The following is a 10224-nucleotide window of genomic DNA, read 5'->3' on the forward strand; positions in this document are numbered from 1 at the left end:
GACCGCGGTGTTTGTTGCCTGCCCTACAGCCACAAGGTGGGGAGAAGTATCAAGGACCTCTCCCGGCTGGGCTGGAGATGAGGTGAGGAGACCACTCCTCCGCCTAGCACCCTGGTGGCCTGGCACCCAGGTCCTTGTCCCCAGGTTTTCCAGGCTGCTTGAGGAGGCCAACCCTCGGACTCTCCTTCATCCCAGAGTTGCCCATACCCTCAGTCTCAGGAGGAACAAGAAGGACCAGAATACCCAAAATGGAACCGTAGGAAGGAATCCCAGGCTTCCTCTGTTTAGTAGCTACTCTGGCTGGTCCCAGTTTTGGGGCTCGTACCTGCTGGGCCTAGGAAGATGAGACAGGAGGACGGGGTGGGACTGGTTTCTGTCCTCCTGGTGGATTCAGTTACAAGTGAGACTAGTCAGACATACATATTGATGGCTGGACCTGAGGAGCTAGATGAGGGCCTGGGCCAGCCCGAGTTCCCAGAGTCCTCATTCTGGGCCAGGCATGGTCAACAGGCAGTGGGACAGGTGGTCCTGGTGCTCCGAGGGTTAATGTGTGAGAGGTGGAACCCAGCCTAGCCCTAACCCCCCTTTATCAGCTCTGCAGGAAGCTTGCATTTGGCCCAGTAGCCTGAGGGATGGGCTGGGAGGTAGGGATTCCTTGGTCTTATTCTGCCTTCTCCCTCTTTCTACCCACAGGGCTACAAAATCATGGGGGTTGCAGCGGGCAATTGAGCTTGCTGGGGTGAGGAACCAGAGGATCTTTTAACTTTGAATCTTTGAGCCCTGGTGAGCTCAACTACCACAGCGGGAACCTCAGTATCTCCCTCTGCAGCAACATCCAGGTGGCAGAATGGGGGAAAAAGATTGAGAGGCGGGGAACGGCAGCTTATTTTCCAGGGGAACTGTGGGAGAGAAAGCACAGCCAACAGCCCCAGGCCAAGGCCAGGAATGTCCAGGAATGTGTATGGTTCGGTATGGGAGGTGGCCGCAAGGAGCACAGGAACCAGGCAGGCCCATCCTCAAAGCTGGGCAGGAAACATCTCTGGTTGACTCAGTTACTGATGGAAAATGAGCACTGAAAGATTTAACTCCCCATTGGGTCACCCCAGGCCTTCACCAGGACCTGGGACCCCATGTGGGCTCCCCTGGCCCTTGTGCCTGATGCTTTTAGCCTGCATTGCCAGGGGCCCCATCATGGGCCAGATGCTCCCCAGCAAACAAACCAGATCCAGAGCCTACCCTCTGGGAGCTTAGGTCAGCGAGGGGAGATAAAGTCAAAGGAAGAGCCACCACATTAAATGCAAAACCACAGCTGAGATGGGTCGTATGAGGTGGAGGCCACTGTGGCTTGAAAGTATATTGTGCCGGCATAGTTCATTTTATTGTGCACCGTTTTATTGTGCTTCATAGGTATTGCATTTTTTACAAATTGAAGGTTCGTGGCAACCCTGTGTCAAGCACATCTATCAGCGTCATTTTTCCAACAGACACAGATAATAGCATTTTTTTGTCAGCAAAATATTTTTGAATTAAGTTATATATATATATTTTAATAATGGTACTGTACACTTAATAGACTACAGTATAGTGTAAACATAATTTTCATATGCACATATGATTTACTTTATTGCAGTATTTGCTTTATTGTGGTGGTCTGAAATCACACCCGCAACATCTCTGAGGTATGCCTGTAACAGGGCTCCAACTTAGCCAGGGCAGTCAAGGAAAGCTTCCCTGAGGAGGTAACCAGCGAGCCAGGTTGTCAGATCAAGCGATGATTGTCTGTGAAGCCTTGAGGGCAGAGACTGTGATTCATTTTTAGCCCTAAAAAGGCCTTCAGAACCTGGCACAGAATAAGTGCTTCTTGGTATTGGCGACTGAACGAATGATTGAGCAGTGGGTCCATGAGTGGAGAGAGAACGCAGTGAAGGCCTGAAGGCCCCACTTTATGGACTAGAGAGAAGGCTGGCATCGTAGGGTTTTGAAATGGGCTGAATCTAAGTTTGTAGGTTTGTGTCAGGAATGATCCTCTGACAGCTCTAGGGGGAGGATAGATGGGGGGTCAGAGGTGGAAGCAGGCAAGACTAGACGCCAGTGAGGAGACGGCTATGGTCATGGTTCAGCTGAAAGAGGAACCTGGATATGCAAGTGAAGCAGAGGAGTGATCAAGGCTGATAGTCTCTGAGTTTGTGTTCTCATGCCCCTGCCTCCAGGAAGCCTTCACTGATTTCCTTTCCCGTCCTGTAGGGCCTCCACTCTGCCAGTGGTCCTGGGCCTCCACTCTGCCAGTGGTCCTGGACCTCCGTTCTAAGCCAGAATCTGACGCTCTAAACTCCAAGATTGTCAGTGTTAGAAGACACCTTAGGCTTAGCAGAGGTTTGGCGTGTTGAGAAACCGAGGCCCAGAGAGAGGGAGTAGCATACCTGAAGTCACACAGTGAGTGTGAGTGGGTGGGGGAACTGGAGCTGGATCCCCAGACTCCTGCTTCCCTGGGATGCTGGGTTCTCCCAGCTTTGCTCCCCTTCCGTCAGGGAGGAGGCTCCGCCAGTGCCGGCTGCCAAGGCCCAGGAAAACACATTTTTTCCCTCTGTCCTCACAGAGGAAGCAAAATGGCTCAGCAGCCAGAGAAGAGCCCGTGCCAGCGGGTGGGCCCTTTGCAGGATGTCTCTGGAGTGGACTGTTGGTGGGGGGGGTCAGGGAGGGGGCTGTAGGAGGGCTTGCCGCTGCGGACTGGCCAGAGCAGCTGTCAGTCCCCCAAGAGGAAGTGCATTCTCCACGCCTCCAACGGAAAGTTAAGAACCTGCAGACCCTGGAGGTCGCTCTGCTGGCCTCAGAGGGAAGAAGCAGGGCTGTGTTGGGGTGAGAGTGTTGTGTCTGACATCGAAGAAAGAGCCCCGAGCTGGGGGTCAGGACTCCTGAGTTCCAGCCCACCAAACAGCTGCTCAGTTGTCTCCATGACAAAACAAGGAGGTTGGATCAGCTGCTGTCTCAGGCCCAAGATCTACCAGACTGGCCGAGTCAACCTGGCGGAGGGCCCAGCCCCTCGGCTGACCACCCAGCAGCCCCCAGCCTGGAGCTAGAGGCTAAAAACCTGAGGTTATCAGAAAGTTCCCCATCTTGTGACTTTCCCTTTGTGGTTGCCCGACTTTGCTGAGCTAGGGAATTCCTGGGCACGCATAGGTGCCTCAGCTGACAGCCAGGATGTAGTTGAGGGGGCTGAGGTTAGAACAGGCGGGGAAGGAGGAAAGGAGAGAAGAACAGGTTCAGAGCCTCCCTGGGGCCTAAAAGTACTTAGAATCACAGCCAGCCAAGTGGGTGGGATCTTCCGCCACGATATAGAACATGGGCTGGCCAACAGTTTCCACCTCGTATGGGGCTTACTTTGGAGGGCTGTGTTGAGGATTCTGAGGTTGTGTCCAAGCTCAGTGGAAAACAGTACTATGTTGAGAAAGATTTGGGGTCTGTGTCCAACCTCAGTAGGAACAAGTGCTGTGGTTGACTAGCGATGCCTGTGTCGAGAGTGGGGGGAAGGATGATGGTGAGATAAGCCAGCCATTTGCCATTTTTGATATTGTCTAAGCCTCTTGTGTTTTACACACGCATACTATTACAATTGCGCTGACTTTATAAGTGAAGAAAACAAGGCCCAGAGAAGAAAAATGACATGTTCAAAGGGTCAAGCCAGGCCTCCAAGGTTCTGTATCAGCCATAGCACCTAGTGCTCAGCACCCAGCACCCAAAAGGCTCAGTTAACCTAGGTAGGGAGAGAGAGGCTTCCCCTCTCCCATCATGTCTCTCTGTATAGCCCAGACTGCCTGGGTGTCACCTAACATCCAACTCCCTGAACAGCCGGCAAGGGGCCCTGGCTATCTGTATGTCATTTGCATATTCCTAGGAGACCCAAAACAAATCCTGGCACCTCAGAGCTGGGTGGCCGTGGAGACTGGCAAGTCCAGCCTCCTCTCCACAGAGGTGGGGAAACAAGAGAGGGTGCCCCGTGAGGTCCACACTGGGGGGAGGCGTGTGGCTCAGTGTGGCCTCAGTCCTGGGCTCTGCCCTGTTAGCTGCGTGACCCTGAACTACTCTTTTGACCTCTCTGGGCATTACCTCATAGGGTTGTTGAGAGATTAGGGTGATGACAGTGTGAAAGGGACCAGGATTCAGTCCTGGTCCTGGGGCCTTTACAAGTGTTCAGAATCCCTCCTGACTTGGGGAGTGGCTGTCACTCACCTGCTGTATGACTTCAGGCAACAATACACCTCTCTAGATCTCCCCCTCCCCCTGGGTAAAGTGATGAAGCAGGGGTCTTTCTGTAATTGCTACAGGCCTGACCCCTCCTGGACAGACAGCTATTCTCATACCTCCCCAGATGCTCACGCACGTCTACCGTTGCCTCCGCCAAAACTCTGAGCAGGTAGTGTTCTTACTGATGAGGAAGTGGAGACCCACAAAGGTGGAGTGGCTTGCCCAAGGTGACACAACCTAGAAAAAGCAGAGATGGGACCCAAACCTGGGCTAGACTCTTAATCCAGTGCTCCTCTCCTTGTTTCCCATACCCCACCTGGGGGCCAAGCAGTATGAGGACAGAACCCCTTCTGCTCCCTTCCCCTCCTCCTGGGGTCTGTACCAGCCCTGCCACGCAGAAGCAAGGAGGCGGATGGAAAGGAAGAACTAGAGATGGGGCCAAGAGGTTTTTCTCTCAACGGTGTTCAGCAGGGCGTGAGCTTGGCACTCGGTTCAGACACTGACGAGCTGGGTGGTGGACGGTGTCAGAGATTGCATCCATCCATACCTCCCTGGTGCCTGCTCCCTGCCAGGCCCAGGCTAGCGGCCTCAGAACCTGAGCTGACTCAGCCCGGTTCCTGCCTGAGAGCTTCCTGTCTGGTGTGCAGACAAGGAAACCGACCATTACAATGCAGGGGAGAAGTGCTGGGGCGGGCAGCGCCTAACAAGCCCTGGGATCAGGGAGGGCTTTCTGGAGGAGGAGATGTTTATGCCCAAAGCAGAAGGATGAGTGGGAGGCTGCCAGATAACGCGGGGGGAGAAGTGTCACAGTGCGTGGGGCGGCCTAGAGGCAAGAAAGCGTGGGACGAGAGGAAGTGAAAGGGATTCCATGTGGCTGGAATGCTGAACAGAGGCGGGCAGTGGTGGGGAATGAGCATGGGAGCCACATGGTGGGCCTGGACTCTGTCCCCAGAATAGTAGGGAGCCGCGGAGGGTCTGCGTCCGGGGATGACATGGTCACATTCACATGGGAAGATCCTCCGGTTGTTATGTGGCAGATGAGCGGACATGCTGGGACCTCCGTAAGGATGTGTCTGTTAGGAGAAGGTAGCCATATAAGAGGCCTGTACTGAAGGGTGGGATTGGTGTGGGTGGTGTATGAGGGTCTCCAGGTGGTGTCTCTGAAACGTTAGGGTCCTGACTTGGGACTTTCTGGGCCTCAGTTTCCTCCAGCTACACCACAAGAAGCCTGGGTGGCTCTGAAGACTCTCCCAGCCCAAGGACCAGGGTGATTGCCTCTGTCAGGGGATCTCTTGAAGTAACTTCCCTTTCCTGTCGCACTCCTTGCTTCCCTCTAGGGTGTCAGACCCCCTAGCTGTGTGGGCTGGAAGGAGCTGGGGGATTTCTAAGAAGCCCTGGACTGTCCCCACCTCGGCCTGAGTCACACGGAGAATTCAGTAACCATTACTTGAGTTTCTACTATGTGCCAGGCACTGCTCTAAGCACTGGGGGTACAGCAGTGGACGAGATCTCTGCTGTCGTGAGCTGGCACTGTGATGGGAAGACAGACACTGAGCAAATAGGTAAAATGTATGTGGGTAATAATAATTATATATAGTGAGAAGTGCTATAGAGAAACGAGGTAGGGAAAGGAGATGGAGTGTGTGTGTGTGTGTGAGGGAGAGAGTGTGTGTTTCTGTGTGTGTGCGTGCACGCGCGTGTGTGTGTGTGTATCAGGGGTTGGGAATTCTAAATTGAATGAGAACACGAGATTTGCAGAGAGACCTGAAGGAAGCGAGGAAGCAAATTTGGTGGCTTTCTAGAGGAGGAGGATGCCAGGCAGAGGGAACAGCCAGTGCAGGGGCCCTGGGGAGCAGTGTGTGTGGTGGGTTTGAGGAACAGTGAGGAGGAGGGTGTAGCTGGAGCAGAGTTGAGGAAGGGGGCGCGAAGCAGGAGCTAAAGTCAGAGAGGCTTTTGCTGAGGCCACATCACGTAGTGCCTCGTTGGCCATTGTGATGACTTTGGCTATAACCCAGGTAAGATGGGAGCCATGGCAGGGTCCTGAGAAAGAAGTAACGTGTTCAGACTTAACACACAGCCGCCCTGTATCGCCCACGGGGAAACTGAGGCACAGAGAGGTTAACCGATGTGCCAGAATACCACAGCTAGTAAGTGGGACAACCGCTGAAAGTCCCCAGCGTGTCTGGTGCCAAAGTCTGTGCACTTTCCATTTTTCCAGTGTCTCCAAGAGACACCTGGGGCCTGCCAGAATGGGTCGGAGGCCAGCCCCAGAGGCAGCTCAAGGAACCAGGGTCTGGACCAGGGTTTCACCCCCAGTTTACGCCATTAAACTGGGCATTGCCAGTGAGAATCGGCAGGACGCTGCATCTCAGACCACCCTCCTGCCCTGTCCTCCTTTGCTCCTCACCACCATCACTGCCCCAGGGGGATTATTAGATGGGGACGCTCTGGCCGTGAAGGAATGGGGGAGAAGAACAGAGTGGCTGCGGACAGAGAGGACTGCTGCTTTAAAGGGGGCTTTGCGTGACAGTCCCTTTCCCAGCCCAGAGCAATGACCATTGGTCCCTAGCGTGCACCCTCCATGTCTCCCCAGTGCCAAGCACATGTCTGGCAAATAGTAGATGCTCAATAAATGTTTGTTGTGTGAACATGGGGGAGACGGTGACACCAATGCGCTGGCCTCTCATCAGTCTAGGAACAGCTCTCCTGTCTGCCCCGGGCAGTGCTGAATTTGCTCTGGGCACCCCAGGTAGGGTAAGCTTTTCCAAAACAAGGCTCTGGATGAGGGAGGCCTGGGCAGGGGGACGGGAGGGGCCTGGTTACATTGTACATTGATGGGGTGCTGGCTGGACTTTGTGAAAAGGCATTGACTAGTACACATGTGTTCTATGTACTTTGCCGTATGTAGGTTGTACTTTAATGAAGTTTTTACTTTTTTAATAAGATAAAATATACATGTCTGGGCCCCATGTGGAAGAATGCCTGGGGGAGAGGGGAGTCCATTCATTTGGTGCATACTTATGGAGCACCTACTATGTGCCAGGCATTGATTTAGGCCTTGACCCTCATTTTGGTGGGGGAGGGATGGGAGGGAGAGACAGGCCATAAACAAGTCATCAAACATAAAATAATTGCAGAAGAGGTCACTGTTATGAGGGTAGGTCAATGGGGTTATGTGATACGACACAAAAGGGTATTAGCCGAATAGGTAGACCTCTTCGAAGAGGCGGCATTGAGCAAAGACCTAAATGATGAAAAGTTGCTACAGAGAGATAAAAAGGAAGAGAACAGTAAAGAGAACAGCAAGTGCAAAGGTCCTGTGGCTGAAATGAGCTGTTCTAGGAGGCCACGTGGCTGGACCACTCGGATGGAGAAAAAGCGGCGAGATGAGTTCCAAGACAAAGGGGGCTTCGAATGCCTGGGTCGTGAGTCTGGATTTTATCGTAAGTGGGGGGAAAAAGTGACCTTGGCCTCCTTTCTCCCCTAGGTCTCAGCCCAGAGAGCACCTTCTGCAAACATGTCTGTGGATCCCTTATCCAGCAAAGCCCTGAAGGTGAGGAGGCAGTCCCTGTTGTCCCCAGTCCCCCTCCCTCCCTGTCCAGGTTGAGCTTCCCACTCCCGCTTCCCTATCAGTACCTGGAATTCCCAAGAGCGGCTCAGCAGGCAGCAGGAATTCATGAGGCCACCGGGAAGGGCTCTGGGCTGGGAACCAGGTAGCCTGGGCTCTGGTCATAGGCTGTGTACCACTCCCCCCACCCCCACCCCCGCGGCGCAGCCACTTCTCCTCTCTGGACCTGCTTCCCCATCGGGACAATGCCCGCTAGGCTGCAGGACTTCAGAGGTGCTTTCCTGGGTTTCTTTGGCTGAGTCCAGGCCTGGCCACTGGGTTAGAATTCGGGCTGAGACCTGGGATGGCTCCTTGTGTAGTCAGATCCTGCTTTGGCCCAGCTTCCCCTTACAGATTCCTGCCCCATTTCGGGGTCTTGAAGGAAGTCCTGCCAGCCCCTCAGTACCTATGGCAGTGAAGGGGGAGCACTAAGGGTGTAGGAGGAGCCGACCCCAGTACCTGCTACGTGCCAGGTGCCAGGCCCAGGGTTCGGGGCCCAGAGACAAGGGTGAGACCCTGAGCCTCGGTTTCCCCATGCGCCTACTGTGCTGCCCACAGATCAAGCGCGAGCTGAGTGAGAACACGCCACACCTGTCGGACGAGGCGCTGATGGGGCTGTCGGTGCGCGAGCTGAACCGGCACCTGCGCGGGCTCTCGGCCGAGGAGGTGACGCGGCTCAAGCAGCGGCGCCGCACGCTCAAGAACCGCGGCTATGCGGCCAGCTGCCGCGTGAAGCGCGTGTGCCAGAAAGAAGAGCTGCAGAAGCAGAAGTCGGAGCTGGAGCGCGAGGTGGACAAGCTGGCGCGCGAAAACGCCGCCATGCGCCTGGAGCTCGACGCGCTGCGCGGCAAGTGCGAGGCGCTGCAGGGCTTCGCGCGCTCGGTCGCCGCAGCCCGCGGGCCCGCAGCGCTCGTGGCGCCCGCCAGCGTCATCACCATCGTCAAGTCTGCCCCAAGCCCGGGCCCCGCGCCCGGCCCCGCGCCCGGCCCAGCCCCCGCCGCCTGCTCCTAGTGCCTGCCGCGCCACGGTCACACCCCATTCACAAAACCATGCCCCTCCGACCCCAGATTCCTTCCCTAAGTGCCCAAGCGCGACCTCTGTCCCCGGGTGCCATTTCTCTGCAGCCACCAGCCCTGGTGGTGATCACACGTTCTCTGCCTGGATCCTGTCTTCACTGTCCCACCCCTGCAACTGGGAAATAATGGCCCGTAGGAGGGGGCAACGTTGGTGAGATCGGAGGTAGGATGGGGTTGGGGTCTGGGGTCTCCCTGGGCCGAAATTTCAGCTTTCTTAGATTGGGAGGATGGGACGCAGAGCGGGTTAGAGGAGAGCCATCGAGGAGAAGAGGGCCACCCTAATTTCGTAGACTGCTTTTTGTGCCATTTTGTGCCAACGGCCCCTCCCTGCCCTCCTGAGATTCAGGACTAGCTTTGGCCCTGTGTGTGTCCTGTGAGACTGTCCGACTGGGAAGCTGATGCTCCTGCCTCTGCTTTGGGCATGGGGGTGCCTGGCCTTCCACAACTGGGAGAGTCGTGAGAAATTTCCTAGTGAAACCCAGTTAACCAGCGGGGCGGGGAACAGGCCTCTGATGGGTGGGACAGTGCCCAAGGCCACATATGCTTAGTGATCGAGCTGGAACTAAAAGCCAAGTCTTCCCACTGCTGCCGCGAGACTCCAGCCATGGTTGTCAGGGGGACAGTGGACAGAGACTGAAAAAGGGTGGAAGGATCTCCCTGGCCTGGGAGATGACTCTGTGAGTCAGGGGGAAAGCAGAGGGAGAGAGAAGGTGATGTAGGAAGAGAGGGAGGAGCTGGCCGGATAAAGAGAAAGGGGACAAAGGAGGTGACCACTGTGGCAGGTTGGGAGATGAGAAGACAGATCCTGTAGTCCTGCAGCCTGGGGTGGGGATCCTTGAAAGGGAGGGGTACCACGTCTCCCCAGTCTGTCCACTGTGGGGTGGGGGCCGACTACTGCCATTGATTGTTGCCTGTTATCCTGGGAAGCCTAGCCCCACCTCTCCCCCAAAACGGTATACAGCTGCCCACCCCTGCTGTTTATTTATTGCACGAATCTAAGTTATTCTCCCCAGACAGAGCCCTGGCACCTACTCCCTAGGAAAAGTGGTGTGTGGCCCTGAACTGGACTTTATATTTTATATCTGCAAATAAATCACATTTTATCTTATATTTAGGGAAAGCCAGATGGCAACAACAACCAAAAAATGTTTTATAAAAAATTGCCTGGCCCCCAGAATTTATTTATTTTCTGACTTACAGTAAGCGAGTTATCCGCCTTCTGTATTTTGTAGACTTTCTAAATAAAGTCAAGTTCTCTTTATCTACAGTAAAGAAATGTATGTCCCGAGCTGTTTTTTT

At 54.7% G+C, this 10224-nt stretch overlaps 1 protein-coding gene across 2 annotated transcripts in view; it reads left to right on the top strand.

Annotated features, from left to right (window-relative positions):
• Positions 1-10201, top strand: part of MAFF (MAF bZIP transcription factor F) — an 11118-nt gene extending 917 nt beyond the window's left edge. The window contains exons 1-3 of one of the 2 annotated variants that reach the window (XM_023527435.1): positions 1595-5804; positions 7730-7795; positions 8408-10201. In XM_023527435.1, the coding sequence (XP_023383203.1) occupies positions 7760-7795; positions 8408-8860 (489 nt within the window). In that variant the 5' untranslated portion in view covers positions 1595-5804; positions 7730-7759 and the 3' untranslated portion in view covers positions 8861-10201. Of the gene's footprint in view, positions 1-1594; positions 5805-7729; positions 7796-8407 lie in introns of those variants that run through there. The other variant, XM_011354379.2, reaches the window with a different exon arrangement.
• The last annotated feature ends 23 nt before the right edge of the window (positions 10202-10224 follow it).

The sequence above is a fragment of the Pteropus vampyrus genome, unplaced genomic scaffold, assembly GCF_000151845.1.
Source record: "Pteropus vampyrus isolate Shadow unplaced genomic scaffold, Pvam_2.0 Scaffold16, whole genome shotgun sequence".
Lineage (NCBI taxonomy): Eukaryota > Metazoa > Chordata > Mammalia > Chiroptera > Pteropodidae > Pteropus > Pteropus vampyrus.